The 22,705-nt window shown below is 48.1% G+C and overlaps 1 protein-coding gene across 5 annotated transcripts in view; it reads right to left on the bottom strand.

Moving 5' to 3' along the window:
• LOC116944795 (ras GTPase-activating protein nGAP-like) overlaps positions 1-22,705 on the bottom strand; it is a 641,297-nt gene that overhangs the window by 256,625 nt on the left and 361,967 nt on the right. The window contains exon 1 of one of the 5 annotated variants that reach the window (XM_032958522.2): positions 5,629-6,017. The exons of the other annotated variants lie outside the window; for them this stretch is intronic. Within the exon in view, the coding sequence (XP_032814413.2) occupies positions 5,629-5,764 (136 nt within the window). The 5' untranslated portion in view covers positions 5,765-6,017. Of the gene's footprint in view, positions 1-5,628; positions 6,018-22,705 lie in introns of those variants that run through there. 5 annotated transcript variants of the gene reach the window in all.

Genomic DNA, 22,705 nt, shown 5'->3' with positions numbered 1-22,705 from the left:
GACATACTTTCGTGCATATGCTCTGTGGCTCGTTAATATTCAACTCAGCGATCGGTGGGCATCGGCATCGATGCAGAAGTCGTGACGAACACCGTGAGCTCCTGGCTCCCACCTGGTCAACTTCTTCAAATTAATTTCCGCCGCGTTGAATAGTTCATTTTGAGCCGAAGTTTTTTTTGTGATGTGCGCGTGCTGTAAATTATACTCTGTCGAGGATTCTAAATATTCAATCAGTTAATTATCTTGAGTAAACATTCTTCGGCCTCTCTTTTTTTATTTGCAGTTAACCCGTCGCTCCCCACATCGCCAAGAAACCAGAGTTGTAGTTGTACTACGAACGAACGCCGAGCGTGCGCTTGTGAACGTTTGTAGAGGTGGTGCTGACAATGAAGCACTGCGCATCATTAGCATGAGCACCTCTCGAGCTTACAATCAACATCATCAGCACCGTGGACACAAAGGCTGCTTGAGTGGGTATACAGCTGCACCCAGTATTTAAACATTAACCTGAATACATATTGCTAAGGGTTAATGCTTAATGAGGTGGTCGGGTAGCTGAGAGGCCAGAATATTGTAACATTCATACCCGCCCCAACTGGACATCTGCGAAAAAGAGCTTTATAGTTAATCGAATTCTTCCTGCAGTATAAATAAATATTCTGATTCTGATATAGGAAATCACTGGAGCTATGCACTTATAAATCTAGATTGAAAACTAATTTCTTTACAACTGATTTTTGTGTTTAGTTTGTTATCCTTCCCCCGCACCTCCAATTAGCACGGTTGGTTACGGTTACAAAACAGGTAAACATACATACATATATTGAGTTGGAATCAAGACAGCTGCTCATAGTGTAGCAAACTGATGGTCTGGTCACCAATGACTATGCAAAAAAAAACCCGATATTAAGTTTGGTTTTGAAGTTGATTTGGCGAAATTCCAGCACGGAGAATCAAAAACAAAGCTTTAAATGTCATGCGAGAATTTCATCGCAAAGCGCGAATAAAGATACAAACAACCCTTAGAGGATATCTTGGGGAGGTGGCTGTGAGAAATCTCCTGTGGGCCAATATCTGACAAACACACATACACACGGGGTGCATATGTTGCTCTGTGAGACCGGCAAAAAGATTAATCTCGAGGTGACAGCTCAATGGGAATACGTTTTTGGTAAAAAAGGAAAAAACAGAGATATGATAAAGTGTTAATGCTCAATAACATGTTCCCATATTGAGGCGGAGATGAAAACTAAACTATTTGTATTTCACCAGGTAAGGCCCGCTGAGCTATGTAGCTCGTTTCCAGAAGCGACCTGGCCACAAATGAAAGCTCAATGAAGTGGCTAATCACGTGGAAATTTATAGCAGCCAAATACTCTAAATGCGCGTTTCTAACTTACGCGAAGTTTGGACTGCTTTAGGTATTGATTTTCACTACACAAAACATCAGTAATTAAACATGCAAAAACACTCACGTATCAAGGACATGCTATTACTTTTAATCTTCTCATTTCATTGATTAAAATCGACTTAAATTATTAACACATCAATAATAACGGTGATATTTGTGAAATATCATACGATACGCCAATTCATTTGTTTGATTTAGGCATATCTTGAAAGCCACAGGTTCACATTTACTTTAATCTACGTTACAATACAGAAAATAATACTCTAAAAAGGTCTCTTTTTAATAAGCTTTTACGACCAGCCAGATGCACTGCTACATGACTTCGTGGGAAGACACCGTGCTAGAGTGGAGTGCGACGCGGGCCCTTACATCGTGATGGGGCACGTGAGACGTAGGCCCTTACATCGTGTTGGGGCACGTGGGACGTAGGCCTTCACAGCGGCGCCGCGTAGCCCACGCACTCTCACCCGATGCTCATAGCTGACGGCCGGGGCTCGCTTCCTGCTTTTATCCCGGCCAGGATGTTTCACATTAACGATGGCACACCGCCGCCAACTCCTCTGCAAGCGCAGAGCCCCAACAATGGGCTCGTGTTTTTGTAGCTGTCAGAGGGGCTGCGTGCCATGGTTGTTGGGAGACCGGCAGGTTCCCAACCTCTCTGCACACCGCGGACCACCGTCAATCCTCAACAGAAACGTTGCGGACTACCAGGCAGCGAAAATAATGTGCCGTTGAGTGAAGAAATAAAAAAACATCGGATCTCCAACAGTTTTGCAGATCGCTTCCCACAGCTTTGCGGAGCTCCAGTGGTCCGCAGAACAGAGGTTGGGGAACAGATGGTGTAGACCATGCGATAAATAAAATATATAATGCTAGAGGTACTCATGAGTGAATCACGGAAATAGCATGGGAAGCTTTTTGGAAGGAGCGACAACACACAGCCACCATGATCGCAAGGAGAGGCCACATGGCCCTCTCGACAATAACTGACATTTTCTTTCCATGGCTTGAAACAATGAGCTAACCAAACACCGATCGCAAAACCTCTGCTCAAAGTCTGCGTTGTCGAGTTGTAACGTCACAAGATTCGAGACGTTATGAAGCCCAACACAGTTTGCCACAGTCATTTTAGATTACACCCTCAAGACAAATACCCAATATACTACAGCATGGTTTTGAGCGTGGATATTCAGGTGCATGTCCTGCTAATATATATACGGCTTGATAGGGAATGCTAGTGAATTGCCTGTCCATTGAGTGAAATACATGGTCCTTCACTTATAGAAGAAAGGCACATTGTGGCTCAAGACGTGCTCTAGTGGGTATCTTCGTGGAATATTCGGTCAAATTCTTCTAAATGCGCACTCTGTATGCTTGAGGAAAGTAGTGTACCTGGGGAAAAGCCACTCGCAAATGGCCCCCCTCTTCAAAATCTACTTTGTATTCTGGGTTCCTGAATAACAATTGAAAAAGAAAACGATGCAAATGGAGGCCAGGAACCCATTTTCCCTACCGCAGTCGCCTGGCCACATCGATAAGCCAGCAGGTCTGGAGGTTCCTGAGATGTGGCAATCTCTGCCAATTGGCTTCCACCAGTCTCAGTGGACCCGGACAGTCCGGAAATTGGCATCTGTGGTCAGGTGGCAGGAATTGATTTGTACCAAAATCTGGTACCGGTGGTCTAGTGAACCTCATCAGTTTACCGTGCAATGTTGATAGACCTGGGCTGACCCGTAAATATGTCCGGGTTTGGTCTACAATGGAAAAGTGGGTCAAGCCCTAGGTGTGAGCCACCATTGCTGCAAACTTTGCCACTCTAAGCAAAGCTTCCGGTCTGTTTATGGACTACCACACCCCTCATTGTCCCTGTGTATCTTTTTTGTTGGAACATTTTTACCTGTGCCCCTAGTGGACATATGTGAAAAAGAGCTTCATAGCTCATATGATTCCTCCTCCAGTATAAATAAACATTCTGGTTCCGATTCTAAAACTTGGACCCCACGCGTGGACATCAGGTCTGGCTTGTAACAGTGGCACGTAGACTTGCCACCAGCGAAAGGAGGCGATGTCTGGGCAGGCCTCTGGGAAAGGAAGGAAGGGGAGCTATGGACAGGTGCCACGAGGCAGCTGTCGGCAGCCGTCCTATGGCACTGACACAAGGTGGCGGAGCAGCACTTAAAACGCAATGAGTGGGGTTGCTGGGGATCGTGGCCAGCTCAGATGCCAGCCGCTTCAGTCTGTCAACTCCTAACACTTGGGGAGTTTCCCCCCCTCCCTCTCGCCCCTTGTCAGGTCACCTTCACCGATCAATGCAGTCTTGCCACGGGGCATGCACTGCACAGGCCCCTTGGTGACGTCTAGGGTCACCATCTGTCTGGGTTGACCCAGACAATAGTCCGGGAATCAGCACTTGATTCGCAGCGAGATCTGGAACCATATCAACAGTGTTGATATAGGCCTGAGCCGACCGAGACAGATGTCTGGGTTTGGTCCACAGTGATGAAAGCTGGCAACCCCAGCGATGTCAGCGGTTATTGTATTGTACTGTTGTCGCGCAGATGATTCGCGCCGCACATATCCCCTTTGCCTTTCACTCGTGGCAACATCAGGAAGTCGGCGACAGTGTTCGTACGAGCACAATAAGCACACTCCATATCCTACCCCGGACTTTTCTGCGCAGGCGTTTGGACGTCGTACAAACGTTGCAACCCCGCACGAACATCGGACACGGCAGATGCAACGCCTCGACGACGATCGGTCACCTTCCCCCCCCCGCCCCGAAACTTGGCAGAACGGCGGGCGCGGCTAAACGTGCCTGGAAAGGGTTGCAGCGGACGTTAGTCGTGTACTTCCAGCACGAGGGTTGAGAGTAGCAACGACGCGGTGTTTGAGGAGCGCGAAGCCAAGACGGGAGATGTGCCGGGCACAGACGCCTGCGTTACCGGGGTCCAACCCTAAGCAGCCATCGAAGCGAGGTGGGACGCCTGCACTGTAACAATGCGACGATGCCGTCGCTCCACCCCTAGTGCCGCGATCTCCACATGCGTCCTCGTGAATTATTCAGAACGGCCGAGGTGGCGAAGCAACAGCGGCACGCGTTACACGGGGAACTGTGGTTGCTTTGCAACAACAGTTCCCCAAACTTCTTTCGCACTGTACATCGCCAGCCATGCTAATCGGAGGTGCGGGGGAAGGAAAACAAACTAAACACAAAAGCTGATCCAACTCTGCTCCAGTGAAATGAGATTTGGCAGCTTACTTATCGTCTAAAAGTTTTTTTTCAGTCATTCACTAAACAACTAAAACAAACACTAAACTAAACTCTCTTCGCATTCAATGCATGTTCATATAGCAGACATACACATTTTGAACCCATAGTCCGTAAAAATCGCGTGTGTTTTTCTCCATGTGAGCTCATAACAGGAGTATTTCGTTTGCCCAATTGTTTTTTTTTGCATGACATCCCTAAGCTTTGTTTCTCAAAACGGATGACACCACGGACGAGTCACAGCGACGACACGCGAGCGGCTGTTGGCAGCGAGCGGCCCCGTGCCCCGCTCTCGCGTGCGCGCGGCTCACAACGGCCAAGGTGGCCCCAGGGCCCCACGGCCCCACGCAGCACGCCGGCAACGATCCCGCCTCTCACGAAACTCCGAGCGAAAGCGCTCCAGAGCGGCCGAAGGTTACGGCCGCTCTGGCTCAGAACATCTTACTCGGAGCCTCGTGGAGAAGGGCAAGGAGGGGGTGGTAAAGAAATAAGCAAGCAATGAAATTAGAAAATGTGCCGTTCACATCGAGTCAAAAACGGCGCGACGGCAGCCTCCTCACCACCACTCAGCGTGGCACGCGGACAGGAGAGGAGAGCTGCGTGGCGCCGCGAACTGGGAGATGGTGAGCAGCGAGCGGCAAGCTGGATGAGTGGGGCGAGCGGTGAGAATGGTGAGCGATGTGAGCAGGAAGAGTGGGGTGAGAGGACTGAGCAGGGTGAGTGGGGTGAGCTGGATGAGCGGAGTGAATGTGGTGAGTCGGGTGAGCGAGGTGAGCGGGGTGAGCGGGGGTCAACAAGGTTAGCGGTGTGAGCGGAGTGAGTAAGGTGAGTCGGGTGAGCGGGGTGAGCAGAGTGAGCTGGGTGAGCAGGGTCAACAAGGTTAGCGGTGCGAGCGGGGTGAGCGGAGTGAGCGGGGTGAGCAGAGTGAGCGGGGTGAGCGCACACATACCCCAGGTGCCCTGCAGCAGCCTGCTGCTTGGCCGTGCGTGGCTGGCCCGCTGGCTACCACCACCACCGCCGCGGAACACGTGCTTGCCCAGGAGGCGGTAGTAGCTCTTTCCTGAGCCCTTCCTAGCCAGCGGCATCTCGGCGTTCACGTGCACGCCGCGCGGCGAGCAGCAAGCTTGACGAGCACTCGCGAGCCGTTGTCAACGCCGCCGCCGTCGCTTCTGTCGGGGGAACTCTCCACGCACCACGCTACTCCCGCCGCTTTCATTTCCCGGGCTGCCGCGGATTTTGACGTCTCTTACGTTTTAGGTTCCCGGCCACCGCGGCCCGCTGCCTCTGCCGCCTCCGCCCCGCGCGTCGGGGGCACGGCGCGCAAGGGGCCCCGGCAACAAAGGAAACGTGCGCAGGAGTTTCACTCGGGGGCCTGGCCCTGGGAAAAACGGCGATCCTAAAGTTTCCGCCCCAGCGCTCCCTCCCTCCACAGGTGCATCCCATCAGGCGGCCGCAACCAATGGGACGAAAGTAACACAAAAAAAAGACATTCCATTCCGAGAGCACCGCACTGCATGGCACGAGCGAGCGAGCAAGCGAGCGCGGCGTCCGTGGTTCAGCCCCACCATCCGAGACGGAGACCTACCCCATGGTAAAAGTTCATCTGCTGCCACAATTACAGAAAAAGATTCACTCATTTCTCCAGTCGAGATGAGATATGATGAGGCAAGGTGGGTTGCCGGGCGCTTGAAAGAGCCCCACAAGTGCAAATCCTCACCATGCGCAAACTTTAAAATCTCAGAATCAAAATATTTACTTATACTGGAGGAATCCGATGAGCTATAAAGCTTTTTCACAGACTTCCAGTATGGGCGGGTAAGAATGTTACAACAAACAATACAAAAGCATAATAAACATGTCCCTGGATTTTTATTTGTAGACGAGTGTTGTGAATTTCTAGCTTACCTTTTTTGAGCAAGGCCTAACCTAAGACAATGTGTGTGTTCCGCTGTGAGAGAGAGAGAGTACAGCCGCTTTGATTGCATTTTTAAACAAATAAATATTGAATATCACGCCTGCCTGGGCATACCGAGCACTACAAACACACATACAAGACAGTGCGAGATGTAAAAAATCATTTCAGTTTTGTAAAAACCAAAGCATCGCAAAAAAGATCGTTTACCCGGATTCTAGCATTTCCCAAGAGCTTTGCGGGATGCATAACTCAATCTGGTCCACGTGACTGCCCAACACATGCTGTCACGGTTAGACCCAGTGGAACGTAGCGACAACACGCTACTGAACGAAAGAATGGACAGTGAAAATCCGTTTTCAAAGAGAACACCTACAGATTTAAACATACGAACGTATTGGGCAGTACGCAATAACAAAAAAACAAATGTTTGCAATCATTATTTATTTCCCCGCGATTTGCAACCCACCCCCCCCCCCCCCCCCCCGGTCATAACATCTTGCGGGGTGGCGGTGCGTCAAAATCAGTTATCGTGATGTCGAAGCAGACGACGAATGCCGGTTAAAATTGTGATTTGAGACTGTTTTATGAGAGAGCGGGTGTGTCATACGCTGCACTGGTGTACCGCCAATACGTCCACGCGGAGAGTCACGGCCACCGTGGGCGACTTCGGAGCCACATTAACACGGCAGCAAAACCGATTGTTCCTCGCATCCTGTGGGCGCCACGAGGGATTTCTAATCGGGGTTTGGACGACACTCCATTCCGGGACTCCGTCCCACTCTGCGCTGTCAGCTCCCAGCCCGCCCGCCTGCTGTAAGTGTGCCCAAGGCAGCTGGAGAAAGGAGGGGGGGGGGTGTTTGGCTTGTATTGATGCAAGCGCAGAGAGAGAGAGACATCTAAGCCTGCGGGGAGAGTAAAGGGCCAAGAGCTCCCTTGCGAACAGCCACAAAAAAATAAAACCACCAACTGTGCAGCCCCCCCCCCGGCCCTCCCTCCGCACGCCTCCCTATGTGAGCTCAGCACTCGTCTTGAAGAAGCCGGTATCACAAACTGTAGGAGCTCAATGCTGTACGCTACCACCGCGGTGGCGAGATGTTAACTACCTTGCCTGGTATTCAGTAGGTTGTGGGTTCCATCCCGACCCTAACGCCTGTATATTTGGAGTTTGTGCATCTCTCTCCCTGTGGTTGTGTGGATATTTCTCCGGGTCCTCTGGTTTTTCCCTCTATATTTAGAATCAACATGCTTTCAGAGTATGAGGCTGCTAGAAATGTTTACATGACAAGCAATTTCATTGAGCTATCATTTGTGGCCAGGTTGCTTCTCAAAAAGTGATATAGCTCAGTGGGCCTTTCCTGGTAAAATATAAAAAAATTGTTTAGTTTAGTTTATGTGAGAGTTGTGCTTATTGGTAAGTGTCAAACACTCTTGAAATTAATATATTTCACGACATTATTGCTTTGCTTAATCCACCATCGGTAATGGTAACAAACTAAAGAAATGGTTGGCTATGTGCGGTGGGAAATAAGTTTAACATACATACATAAAAAGAAAAACATCTCACCTAGCCTTAACAGACTGCTGGTGCAAGTGTTGTTAAGCGAGCACATGTGAACACTGGCAGAGCTAGTGGGGGGGTGGGGTGGCACGTGCCCCCCAATGATCCGATCGAAATCCCTCATTTCGATCGGATAATTGGGGTTTATTAGTAATAGATCGGCATTTGGCGACCCCCACTGCCACTGTGTAGCATATTATGATGTGCCATGGACTCTATGAGATGATAGGACAATAGTCCGAATCCATAATTGGCAATAAGTAACAGCAAAGAAGTTATAAGTGACTCACAGAATTGTGCACAGTTGCATAAACAGTCCACGACTTACCTGAAGGCATTCACCTTCAGTGAGCGCGATGCCGATCACACAACGCGGTTCGAATTCGACCCTCGATCAATGGCTGCGCCATCGCCGCACACGCGTCGAATAAGTCCTTACTTACTAACAACTCCTCTATCATTTTTCATTGCTGGAGGGGTTGCCCCCCCCACCTGAAAATCCTGGCTCCGCCATTGCCTGTGAAGGCCGGCACGGTACACGATGGGATGGGTGGGTGGCCAACCCCACACCCAACCACTTTTGTCTCCCCAGTAGCGATGTTTTTATACACTCCAACAGGTACTCATTTGAGGCTGAGTCGACCTAGGAGAGGCCCAGAACTAGGTTCAGATAATCGTCACAGGTGATGGCCATGAGCGATAACTCGGGCTGCCGGGTTCATAGCGCAGTGTGCTAAACGCTACACTCCCACGGTGACATACCACCACCACCACTTCAAGTAATAATTTTATGTTGCGGCAATCGATTGTAGGGACTGGCCACATCAAGGTATCAAGTGTCACAGACGTTGCGATTGCTTTTGATGATGAACCTGAATAGGGATCATCAAATATCATAACGCAATACCCGCACTCAGTCACTTAATGTGCATAAATCTTTGTGGTCTAGTTTCATCACAACAGTGCAGGCATGTGACAGCAGCGTTCACACGGGCCTCAATCCCGGCAACGGTCAGTGGATCACGCAGCTTTCTGAGGTGAGAGGTGACGAGGCGATGGCAGTGCAGGAATGTGATTTGTGAATCCATTTGTGCAGACCCTCGTGTTTGTGGCTGTTCCCCATGTACTCCCGGGTCACTTTTCAAAAGGAGTTGGCAAAACATTCCAATAAATAACCATGCTGAAGGATCCACTTGGGACTAAGCTAAAACTATTAAACTAAACCTGAATTTCAAGTGCCACTGATATCGTGTGTGGTGTGATGGACCTATTGAGCCGTTGTGAGTAAAGTAAAGCCACGTAGTGAACACTTTTAAATAAACATCCGCACAGGATTGCCAATTGAATCGCATCCAAAAAAATGTTGTGGAAGCGAAAGCCACCGTGATGCTCACAAAATTACTCTGCTTGCAATACTCACAAAATGAAAGATTTTTAAGGGAAGCTGAAAAAAAATCAGTCTCAAAGGGGAGGGTAAATTTGCGTATAGCTGCGTCGAACGGTGCTCACCCCCCACCACTGTCGGCCGGAGCCAGTGGTGGGAATCTCACATCCCCAGGGCATGGACGACTCTCCTCGTAGGCTTGATTTTTAGAATCAGAATGTATACAGTACAATCTCGGAGATCGAACGCACCAGAACTCGAACAAATCGGTGTTCGAACGATATTTCCCAACATTTTTCGCCCCTGCAACCGAACGAAATTCGGAGGTCGAACGGGCAATCGCGACTTGAAATAACCTGTACGGCTGAGACGCGTATGGCCCAGCGTGTATGACGCTTGCCCAGACAAAGGTTTTACCGTGAGGCTCAGTTAACGTGTAGCTCTCACCCAGTGCAGACTCGCAAAACATCGTTCCTGAACTTTTTCGTTAATTGCCATTATTTTAGTGTTTTTTGGTGTTTATCCAAAAACAATGTCTCCTAAGAAGGTTAGTGGTAGTGATAAGCCAACAAGGAAAGTTGTGAGAACCACGATAGAATTAAGAAAAGAGATCATTGCAAAGGCAGAGAGAGGTGTCCGCGTGACCGAGATTTTCAAACAGTACGGTATGCCGAAATCGATGATCTGCACGATACTGAAAAATAAAGAAGCCATTAAAGAAGCTAATGTAGCCAAAGGAGTGTGATCTCTATCTAAGCAAAGAACTAAGGCCATCGAGGAGGTTGAGAAATTGCTGTTGATTTGGATCAACGAAAAACAGTTGGCGGGTGATAGCATTTCAGAGGCTATGATATTGTGAAAAGGCCAAGCAGTTGCATTCGGACATCCTCCAAAACACACCAGGAGCGCGTGATGATGCAGGCCCCAGTGACATTTTCAAGGCTAGCCGAAGCTGGTTTGATACATTTAAAAAGAGAAGTGGCATACATAGTGTCGTAAGGCATGGGGAGGGTGCCAGTGCTAATAAAGGTGCCAAGAATTTTGTTGGGCAATTTAAAGAGTTCATAGAGGCTGAGGGCTTTTCAACTGTGATGAGACGGGCCTCTTTTTGAAAAAAATGCCAAGGAGGACCTACATCACCCAGGAGGAGAAGGCCTTGCTGGGGCATAAGCCTATGAAGGATAGGCTAACTCTGTTGCTGTGTGGGAATGCAAGTGGGGACTTTAAGGTCAAGCCCCGACTTGTTTACTATTCCAAAAACCCCAGGGTTTTCAAGAAAAATAATGTTATGAAGAACAAGCGGAATGTGATGTGGAAGGCCAACAGTAAAGCTTGGGTAACCAGCCATTTTTTTATTGAGTGGGTTCATGAGGTTTTTGGGCCTGGTGTTAAAAAAATACCTCCAGGAGAAGCAGTTGCCACTTAGGGTCCTCCTCCTCATGGACAATGCACCTGCTCACCCTCCAGGCTTGGAGAACGAGTTGCTGGAGGCGTTTCCCTTCATAACTGTGAAGTTTCTGCCCCCCAAAACGGCTCCTCTCATCCAGCCCATGGACCAGCAGGTCATTTCCAACTTCAAGAAACTCTACACCAAAGCACTTTTTCAAAAGCGCTTTTTGAAGTCACCTCTGATACTGAGTTAACACTCAGAGAGTTATGGATAAACCATTTAAACATTTTGCACTAAGTCTCATCGACAAAGCCTGGAGGGAAGTGCCTTCCAGAACACTGAACTCTGCCTGCAGGAAGTTGTGGCCAGACTGTGTAGCAGAGAGGAACTTTGAAGGCTTTCAGCCTGAGCCTGTGGTCGAGAACATTGTGTCTCTAGGCAAGTCCATGGGCTTGGACGTTGATGATGATGATGATGTTGAGGAGTTGGTGGAGGACTACAGCACAGAGCTCACCACTGAGGAACTCCAAGACCTTCAGAAGGAGCAGCAACAGACGGTAGCTGAGGAAATATCTTCAGAGGAGGAGGAGGGAAGGGATGATGCCCCTAGTTCAGTGATAAAAAAGTGTGCAAAATGGGTTGAGTTACAGAATTTCGCAGAAAAATATCAGCCAGATAAGGCAGTAGCCAACCGAGTGAGCAATCTTTTTAATGATAATGCAATGTGTCATATTCGAAGCATCATAAAATGGAGGCAGAAACAAACCTCTTAGTCAGAAAGAGCTCAAGTGGCTCACAGTTAGTGGCAGACAAGAGGCACAAAAGAGAAAGAACACCAGAAGGACAGTTACCCGACGTTATTATGGAAGGAGACTCCCCTTCCAAACAATAACACCACCACCTCCTCCTCCTCCTCACCACCTTCCACTCAAGCCATCAACTCTCCTTACTACTGTACAGGAAAAGTGAAGTTCAATGTTCATTTATTGCATGTATTCCATATATTTATTACAGATGTAGTGGAGTAAATAGGCGCATGGGGGTAATTGGTGAGATTGCGCGGGAGCAGGGCAGTAGGGGTCATATTGGGACAATGAGGTAACGATTGGGCCAATTAAGCTGGGGGAGCCAAGGACGGCTGTGATTGGCTGGTGTTGTTGTCAGGGCTGAGTGGCGTCTTAAAGTCTGGCGAGGTGACAGGCGCACGGGCACGCGGAGCGCCATGGGGACGCAGGTTAATTGGGGTGTAATGAGAGCGGGGATAAATTGGGGAGACGTGAGGAGAAACGGGAGTTGGAGTCGGGGGCTGGACGAGGCAGGACGTGGAGCAGCTGAAGAGAGAAGTAGCCAGCAGTGGAGAGAGCATAGTGATAGCGAAGAGCGGAGAACAGAGACGAAGCAGTTAGCAGTGGAGAGAGCACAGTGATAGCGGAGAGCAGACACGAAGCAGTTAGCAGTGGAGAGAGCATAGTGATAGCGAAGAGCGGAAGACAGAGACGAAGCAGTTAACAGTAGAGAGAGCATAGTGATAGCGAAGAGCGGAAGACAGAGACGAAGCAGTTAGCAGTGGAGAGAGAACAGTGATAGCGGAGAGCAGAGACGAAGCAGTTAGCAGTAGAGAGAGCACGGTGATAGCGGAGAGCAGAGACGAAGCAGCCAGCACTAGAGAGAGCACGGTGATAGCGGAGTGCAGAGACGAAGCAGTTAGCAGTAGAGAGAGCACGGTGATAGCGGAGAGCAGAGACGAAGCAGTTAGCAGTAGAGAGAGCACAGTGATAGCGGAGAGCGGAGAGCAGAGACGAAGCAGTTAGCAGTAGAGAGAGCATGGTGATAGCGGAGAGCGGGGAGCAGGGACGAAGCAGTAAGCAGTAGAGAGAGCACGGTGATAGCGGAGAGCGGGGAGCAGGGACGAAGCAGTTAGCAGTAGAGAGAGCACGGTGATAGCGGAGAGCGGAGAGCAGGGACGAAGCAGCCAGTAGTGGGGGAAGCACAGAGACATCGGGGCTGACGGAGAAGTGGAGATTGGAGAGACAAAGGCGGCGAGCGAGTCGAGTGAAGCACGGCGAGCGAGCTGTGGCAACAAGGGAACTGTGGAGCATTGAGGACATGTGGAGAACTGTAAATAAAGTGGTGTTGGAAGAAAGACAAAAGTTGTCCGAGTGAAATCAACCACGACACATATTTATTCATTTATTCATTTTCTTAAATTTTGATTTAAAGCTTTTGTGACTGCAGGGATTAATATTCTTGGTTCTTTCGGTAAAGTCACGTAGAAGGGAAACAAAGTAATAAAAATATAAAACAATAAAATTCTCAACGACATTTCGACTGCAACACAAGCAATCACCATCAGGTGCGAAAACCACAGCAAGAAAATTTGAAAAAAGTGGGGGTTATTTTAACGTTAGCACCACGGAGAGCGATTTAACAGTTTGTTCAGATGGACGAGTCCATCTATGTTCGGAAAAGAGGAGGGGGGAGACGAAAATAATGGATGCGGTCTGAAAGCCACCCGTAAGCGTGAACAATCAATTAAGACCCGAATTGGTTTATCAAATCCTTCCAATGATTGCTAAGCCAGAATCCATCTTCACGGTTTAAATTCTCTCTGTGTTTGTATATGTGGATAGCCTCATGAACGAATCTCTCATGGTAGCCAGATGGCTTGTATGCTTTTATGCATGTAATTACTGTAAACTTCGTGTAAAAATGCTTTATAATGAGATATTTCTTGTGTCTGGAACCAATTAATGTAATTCACATTAATTCTTATGGGGAAAATTAATTCGGTGTTTGAACAAATCGGTGTTCGAATGGCCTTCTGGAACGAATTAAGTTCTATCTCCGGGGTACCACTGTATTTATACTGGAGGAATCCAATGAGCTATAAAGCTCTGTTTGACAGATGCCCAGTATAGGCGGGTAAGAACGTTACAACAACAAACAGTTCAAACACATCACAGTCGTGCAACGTACAACAAAGGCTAGACAAATCACCCAAACACGTAAAACTAAACCATCCTCATCCTACTAGGCAAAGCCCACGGAGGTATTCAGTTATTGAAGAGCTCAAATCACGTTGGATGAGATGCATCCAGCGTGTTCAAATTAAAGCTTAAATTTTCGCATTTTTTATTACACAAAAAATATTGCACGGTTATTTTAATGCAAAAATAACTTTCATACAAAAAAAACCTTGCTTTAACAATTAGTCAGTAACAGCTGTCTGTAGCGGGAGTGTGGTATATACTTAATTACATGCAAATCGGCACGGCCATGCGGAGCGTCTGGACACGTGCGGAGTGCTGATAAAATTGTAATTCGGTAATGAGGATGTGTCGCTGTGTCCAGGCTCGTCTGCACGACGACAATAATGAAACTGCTGCCTCTGACTTTCCCCCCCCCGAACTGAACGCAGGCTCGCATTATGCCAGAACGCCAATACTCAAGCCTTACACTGAGGTGCCACACGACACACACCTTGCCTGTTGTACGCTAGATATAAACGCAGCAGACTCTCGATTATCCGTGCTAATGACAGGGAGGATTGGCCGCGGATAATTAAAAATCGCGGATTATCCAAACATATCAATTTTACGCGGATCTGTATGCCAAAAACCACGAAAATAGGCATACATTACCAATCGATGCGCGTGCTCAGCAATAACACTTTCCAATTTCTGTGCAGAAGAGTCTGCCCACGAAGTGGCGAGCAGAGCCACGCTAATCAACCTCAATCAAACTCGACCCACTGTCATAAAGCTATGCAACTACTGTACTGTAGAGGCGATCACGTGGATTTCGGATTAACCGACTAAATATTGGTTCGGTTTAAGCACGTGACCTGTAATAAACAATTCCAAGAAGAAAAATGTACAACTGTTTTTTTATTATTAAATTGGGCTTAGGGGAACCCCCGTGAGTTATTCATTCACGTCAAAATCTCAGGTGCGCGGTGAATTCTCAAATCAGATAAACCACATGCAGAAAATCGAGAGTCTACTGTATATTCAAGTTGCACCGAGCAGCTCAATTACAGCCAATAATTATAATAATGAAAAACAATCTACCCCACAAAATGTTGCATTATTATTTCATGATGACGCTTGTTTACCCAGGAAAGCCTCACCGAGTCTCAAGACTCTCTTTACAGGAAGGGGGGTGGCGGTCCTACCAAGTTGTTTGGCAATGCTGCTGCTGCTGCGTAATCCCAATTAGTGAGTAAGTTGCAGGTCAATTATGATTGTGCATGGCAACAGTGGCGAGTGGCTCGTGCGTGTGCCCTGCTGGTGGCCCTCGGAGGCTGAACGCGTTAGGGCTGTGCGAGATGTTAACTACCTCGCCTGATATACAGGAGGTCGTGGGTTAGATTCTGATCCTGACGCCTGTTGCATATTTGGAGTTTGCGTGTTCTCTCTCTCCCCCTGTGATCGCTTGGATTTTTCTCCGGGTCCTCCAGTTTTTCCCTCCACATTTAGAATCCACATCACGCGTTTAGAGTATTTGGCTATGATACATGTCCACGTGATGAGCCACTTCGTTGAGCTATTATTTGTGGCTAGGTTACTTTGGAAAAAGAGTTACGTAGCTCAGTGGGCCTTAGCTGCTAAAATAAAAAGTAGTTCATAGTTTAAGTTATCTCCCTCTGAGGACAGTTTAGTTTACGTACGGTGCGAAAGAAGTTGTACGTACATACAAAGCGCTTCTTGACATGTCCAGGGCTGTGAACTAAAATATTATTTTCTATTAAAGTAATTCCTCCCGATAATTATGAGTGTGGGGATCTATGAGTGTAACCCCTGTATAATAACTGATTCTGTGGAATACAGAAATCTATCATGTATTTCATATGACACATACAGTATATCTTCACATCGGCTCATAATGTCAGTTATTGCATCCATTAGCAAGGCTTTCATAATAACATAATCATACCTTCATTTGTCTTCATTAGTTGATACAATAGAACACCATAAATTTGGATAATTGTATCATTTCTGGCACGATGGATGATTGAATTTCCATTAAAAGGGGCACTCTTAATGGTGACGTCGATAAATGTCACAGAGGTAACACAATACACTCAATGGGTAAATGAAAAATCAGCGATCGTGGCACAGGGTGTGGTACGGTGAAGAGAGACAGAGCTCGGAGGAGGAAGATACACCCACAACAGTGGACTAGACACGGAGAATTCATGAGTCTATTTGATGAACCGGTAAACAACGTTGTTATTTTGAGAAAAAAACTGCCTGCCAATGGATTCTGTTTTATCCCTGTTGACGTACGCCCAGGCTTGTTCAAACCGGAAACAAAAACACCAGTTCCATCAACAACAAAAAAATCTGGCCCGGTGCGCAGGTCACTTGGACCGCCGTCGACTTTGCACAATTCCCAAAAAGGTTTTGGGGGATCTCCTGGCGGGGCGGTGCCAGCTGAAGGGGACGCGCGAGCCACGCGAAGCCTCGCGTTGCGTTCCGAGCGGCGTTCTATCCGATGCGCACGCCGCCTCGCCGCGCGAGAGGAATAACGGCGCCGGGGGAACAATCGGCGAGGCAACTGACAACGCCCCGCAGGCCCAGGAAGTGCGTGGGGGGCGGGCGGCATCCGGACGATTGTTGTGGCGGTGGTGGCGGCGGCGGCCTACGGGGCGTACCGTGATCCGCAGGCCCTTCCTGCGCGCCCGTCGGCCCCCGCCCATGGTGAACAAACACAAGGGCCCGCGCGTTCGTGGAATCAACCCAAACGCAGGTGCTATTGTCAGCGCGAGGTCGTTCCGTGCACGCACACGGCAACGGTAGCGAGTGTCGTCGATTCAGAGGCGTTGAGATTTTCGGCGTTGCTTTGTCCATCGCTGTGCGCCGCTGCCGTTACGCGGACCTTCCATCTGTCATCACAACTTCGTTCAAAAGCCGTTACACATCACAGCCCACACCACGTCAAGGAATGGACCCCAATGCGTGAACGTGAATCTTCACGGAGCATCAAAGAGTACAGCATCCTTTAGGGAGCAACCTTAACACGGCCACTACTGTGAATTTTATCGAAGCTAATTAGAAGTTGAGTCAAAGCTTATGTGAACTTTAAGCATCTGTCCCCAGCTTCACAATCATATCTTCCCAAAAAATCGTTGGTCAATGTACGATCGTCTAAATACAATAACAGATGCAATACAAATAACATAACACAATAATAATGCTCTTTGTTGACACAATTCTATTTGTGAGCGCGAGGCATGTGGAAGGAAACCGGAACATCCAAAAAGTTCCATGCATACAAGGAGATGACACTCCACACATATGGATTCAATAATCCATGACTGTACTGGTGCCTCTTGGCGACCTCGCAGTGCAAGTTTAGGACCTCTCCCATCAAAGTGTTGTCCTTGCCCCACACCTTCGATTAACATGGGTGGTTACACACGGTGTGAAAGAAGTTCAACATACATACACATAATATAATGCATACGCGTTCTGTACAGTGAGGGAAAAAAGTATTTGATCCCCGGCTCATTTTGTACGTTTGCCCACTGACAAAGAAATGATCAGTCTATAATTTGAATGGTAGGTTTATTTGAACAGTGAGAGACAGAATAACAACAAAATCCAGAAAAACGCATGTCAAAAATGTTATAAATTGATTTGCATTTTAATGAGGGAAATAAGTATTTGATCCCCTCTCAATCAGAAAGATTTCTGGCTCCCAGGTGTCTTTTATACAGGTAACAAGCTGAGATTAGGAGCGCACTCCCTTTAAGAGTGTGCTCCTAATCTCAGCTCGTTACCTGTATAAAAGACACCTGTCCACAGAAGCAATCAATCAATCAGATTCCAAACCCTCCACCATGGCCAAGACCAAAGAGCTCTCCAAGGATGTCAGGGACAAGATTGTAGACCTACACAAGGCTGGAATGGGCTACAAGACAATTGCCAAGCAGCTTGGTGAGAAGGTGCCAACAGTTGGTGCAATTATTTGCAAATGGAAGAAACACAAAATAACTGTCAATCTCCCTCGGCCTGGGGCTCCATGCAAGATCTCACCTCGTGGAGTTGCAATGATCATGAGAACGGTGAGGAATCAGCCCAAAACTACACGGGAGGATCTTGTCAATGATCTCAAGGCAGCTGGGACCATAGTCACCAGGAAAACAATTGGTAACACACTACGCCGTGAAGGACTGAAATCCTGCAGCGCCTGCAAGGTCCCCCTGCTCAAGAAAGCACATATATATGCCCGTCTGAAGTTTGCCAATGAACATCTGAATGATTGAGAGGACAACTGGGTGAAAATGTTGTGGTAAGATGAGACCAAAATGGAGCTCTTTGGCATCAACTCAACTCGCCGTGTTTGGAGGAGGAGGAATGCTGCCTATGACCCCAAGAACACCATCGTCAAACATGGAGGTGGAAACATTATGCTTTGGGGGTGTTTTTCTGCTAAGGGGACAGGACAACTTCACCGCATCAATGGACGGGGCCATGTACCGTTAAATCTTGGGTGAGAACTTCCTTCCCTCAGCCAGGGCATTGAAAATGGGTCGTGGATAGGTATTCCAGCATTACAATGACCCAAAACACACGGCCAAGGCAACAAAGGAGTAGCTCAAAAAGAAGAAACACATTAAGGTCCTGGAGTAGCCTAGCCAGTCTCCAGACCTTAATCCCATAGAAAATCTGTGGAGGGAGCTGAAGGTTCGAGTTGCCAAACGTCAGCCTCGAAACTTTAATGACTTGGAGAAGATCTGCAAAGAGGAGTGGGACAAAATTCCTCCTGAGATGTGTGCAAACCTGGTGGCCAACTACAAGAAACGTCTGACCTCTGTGATTGCCAACAAGGGTTTTGCCACCAAGTACTAAGTCATGTTTTGCAGAGGGGTCAAATACTTATTTCCCTCGTAAAAATGCAAATCAATTCATAACATTTCGACATGCGTTTTTCTGGATTTTTTTGTTGTTATTCTGTCTCTCACTATTCAAATAAACCTACCATTAAAATTATAGACTGATCATTTCTTTGTCAGTGGGCAAACATACAAAATCAGCAGGGGATCAAATACTTTTTTCCCTCACTGTATATATGTTGAACCTCTTTCGCACCGTGCGTAGCCAAGTGCTAATCGGAGGTGCGGGGGAAGGACAACAACCCGCCTGTGTTGTGGCCGAAACGTCGTGAGAATATTATTGTGTTATTTTATTTTATCAATTTATTAATTTATTCTCATTCTACGTGACTTTACCGAAAGAACCAAAGAAGATGAACCCGCCCAAAGTGAACAAACATAAGAGCATGCAAGCATGCATACAATATAACATTGATTTTTGTAATAGTTTTTGTTAGGGCCTCCTTCACTCCACATGCCTGCATATAAATAAGTTGGTTACTATTTGCATGCGCAGTACCGTATTTACAGACTCAGATCTGACATGTGTTTGATGTCATTCAGTGATTGTGCATCAGCCCATTCCCACTCTCCTGTCTTAGCTGCGCTGCATCTCGTGATATACTGCATTGCATTTAATGTCTCACAATGTGAAGTACATGTACTGTTGCAGCACACACACACACGCGCTGCATTTACTGCACGTGCCCGACTTGCCCTGCACATTTCGTGCCACTTCGCGTTCCACAACAACCGCAAAACACGCACCATGAATGCGCCCATTATTATATCGTGTCCCCCACACACTGGCAGTGCCGCAGAAACGTCTCCGTGCAAGAAGAAACGGCCTCTGCCAACGCACGGCCACGTTCACGCACGCGTGTCATCATGTCTCGCTGCTGGACCATCCACCGCCATAATCGTTAAGTCAGCATTAAAAATCTGTTACGGTGCTCAAGTGTATTTTTTGTTGTTGCATTTATTTTACCCATAATCAGCGCAATGGGCGTGAAATCAGTTCACAAACTTAATCATGAGAATATTCCCCAACCCCCCCCCCCCGCCAAATATGACAGTGCCCCCCCCCCCTCCGCTGATTACTTGCTCAGGAAACGCCGGCGAGATTACACATTGGCTATGCCGATGACCATAGGTGGGCCATAGGTGGGCCATAGGTGGGCCATAGTTGGGCCGCAGCGTGGCGGTGTCATTGCCACAGCGGTATAATTGCCCGCATTGTATACGGTGGAGATTATCCACGCGTGGAGGAGCGAGGCAAACAACACGGGCGAAGAGTCTCCCTCAATCACTGGACGTGGCCACCTTTAACCCCTTCGAAGCGCTCCCACAAAAACCCCCTGCCCTCTGCGTCCGCACAGGCCGAGCGTAGTCACGGCCGCATGGGAGCTCTCGCACGAGGGACGGTGGGGAGGGGGGAGAGAGAGGGGGGGGAGGGGGGGGGAGAGAGAAAGGGGTCTGACGGTGACCGATGGTGCCAGACGCAGCGCAATCTCCCTTCCTCCATCCACGTGAACGCCAACCAAAGTGATTTTCGAAATCCGCCTCGGCGACCGTGCACTTTGAGGCCGCGGCACAAAGGAGCCCGGGGGGTCTCCCTCACCAATACAATTATATACTTGGTTCAGAACATTTGATGAATGCCATTCATGAGCAATGATATTAATCGTAGTATTTCAATAAAGGCAAATTGATAAATGGGCTCGTCCGTGTTTCTCCCCTTGACCGACTGGTGGTGACGTCGCTCTCGCGCGCGGCGGTGTGCCTGGGACATGCACCAGCATCCCTCCGGGGTCGATAAAATGAGCACCACTTTGTGGGGGGGAAGTCAACAGTCGTTGTCCTACGGAGAGACTCAACTCCCCCCCCGCCATAGGAACGAGGAATTGCCACCATTGGCTCAGGGCTGTAAACGGGAAATGCTACCTCGAAAGGGAACGTCCACTTCAGCCATCATTTCTATGGCCACTGTGGCGGCTTCATGTAGGCTTCATGTAGGCCCGGGTGATGCCGATTGAAAACGAATTTCTTAAGAACTGCTTCTTGTTGTTATTGTGTTTAGTTTGTTGTCCTTCCCCAGAACCACCGATTTGCACGGTTGGCTACATGTGGTGCGGTGCTGCACTGACAACCAGCAGAGGCAGTGCGCTGCGCACAAGCGGTTGGTTATACCTTGTGCGCGCACTTGTCAGCATGAATGCTACGATGCAATTACATGAAAATAATCATGCAATACTCTTCATGGATTTACGGTCGGTTGAAATGCGAGGGTCTAAAAGAGGCATTTATGCCTTTTCCATGGCAAGGTTATGCTCCAGAATTGCCAATATAACAACGGAACAACAATATTATTATTCTTTGGGTCTTTCGGTAAAGTCACGTAGATAGGTAAAAATATAATAAAATGAACAAGAAACTACGGCGTTTCCATCGCAACACAAGCGATCGTCATCAGGTGGAAAAAAGGAGGGTGATGACGGTGGCTTGTGTTTCTATCGAAAGGTCGTAGTTTCAGTTTATTTTTTTTTTAACCTCTCTATGTAACTTTACCGAAAGACCCAAAGAACACGAATTCCTGCAGTCACGAACGCTTTAACTGAACAGTATAAATATTCCGCTTGTTTACCCAGGAAAACAGAAAGCCTCGGCGAGTCTCAAGACTCTTTCTCAAGAAGATCCTGCCAGGTTGTTGCAGTAGAGGGCAAAGCCACTTCCATGTCCGATCCCAATTGAGTAATGTGCAGGTCATTTTTCAGTATTGGGATGTTTGGGCATTGCATGTGTGTATGTCTCTTTTCCAATGTGCTGTTGATGATAAATGTAACGTCAGAGTTAGGGGAATACGTAACGGGAGCAATGATCACGTTTCTGATACGTCTCAGCTTTGGCTGTAAAATGAAGCTTTTCAAAGAGTGTGCGTAATAATCACCTCTGGTCACCCCTTTCGCGCGTGCACATAAGACTCGTACGTAGAGAAACGAGGCGTAAAACCAAGATAAATGTATCATTCGCTAAGCACAAATCTACCTAGAGTGCTATCGAGTAACACATGCCGCATTCATCAAATTGATTTCAGAGCGCCGACGTCACGCCTCACTTGCGTCCGCTCTTCACCTGCCTTCCCTCCGTGCACACGCGAGGGCCACTGTTCACATCCACATTCTACGCGGACGAGCGCGACGGCAATTATTTAACACGTGTGTGTGTACATATTCTGTAAATGCATTTAATATATTCGAGCCAACGCGCATCAAGATGAAGAATTTAAACAGCGTAACCAGGATGCTTCCCCTGCAGTCGATCCCCTCCTGCGGGCGCGTTGAAATTACGACGCTTGTAATAAACGTGCTGCCCTCGCCGTTGTGCATTGAGGCACATTTATCTTGCACTCGTGGCCGTCTGGAGAGGGCTGCCATGGTGGCGAGATGTTAGCTCCCCCTCGCCCGGTACGCAGGAGGTCGTGGGTTTAATCCCGACCCTGACGCCTGCTGAATATTTGGAGCCTGCAAGTCTCTCTCCGCGTTGTCGCGTGGATTTTTCTCCAGGTGCTCCGGTTTTTCTCTCCACATTTAGAATCGACTTCACGCCTTTAGAGTATTTGGCTGCTATAAATTTCCACGTGATAAGCCACTTTGTTGAGCTATCATTGGTGATGGCCAGGTCACTTCTGTAAAAGAGCTACATAGCTCAGTGGGCCTTACCTGGTACAGTAAAAAATAGTTAATAGTTTGAGTTGTTACCTCCCTCTGAGAACAGGCGGCACTTTTCAATGCAGGGGATGGGGGGGGGCACGCACAGGGAGATGCGACGGGTCAGGGACGCCTTCGGTCAGTCGCAATGCAGCCGAACAGGCCGCAAGGAAACTACGTGGCTGTGTAGATC

The sequence above is a fragment of the Petromyzon marinus genome, chromosome 22, assembly GCF_048934315.1.
Source record: "Petromyzon marinus isolate PM22_M1 ecotype Great Lakes invasive population chromosome 22, UKy_Petmar_22M1.pri1.0, whole genome shotgun sequence".
In the NCBI taxonomy this organism is placed as follows: Eukaryota; Metazoa; Chordata; class Hyperoartia; order Petromyzontiformes; family Petromyzontidae; genus Petromyzon; species Petromyzon marinus.
Note: the sequence above shows the minus strand (reverse complement) of the source record. Positions and strands in the feature narration are given on the sequence as shown.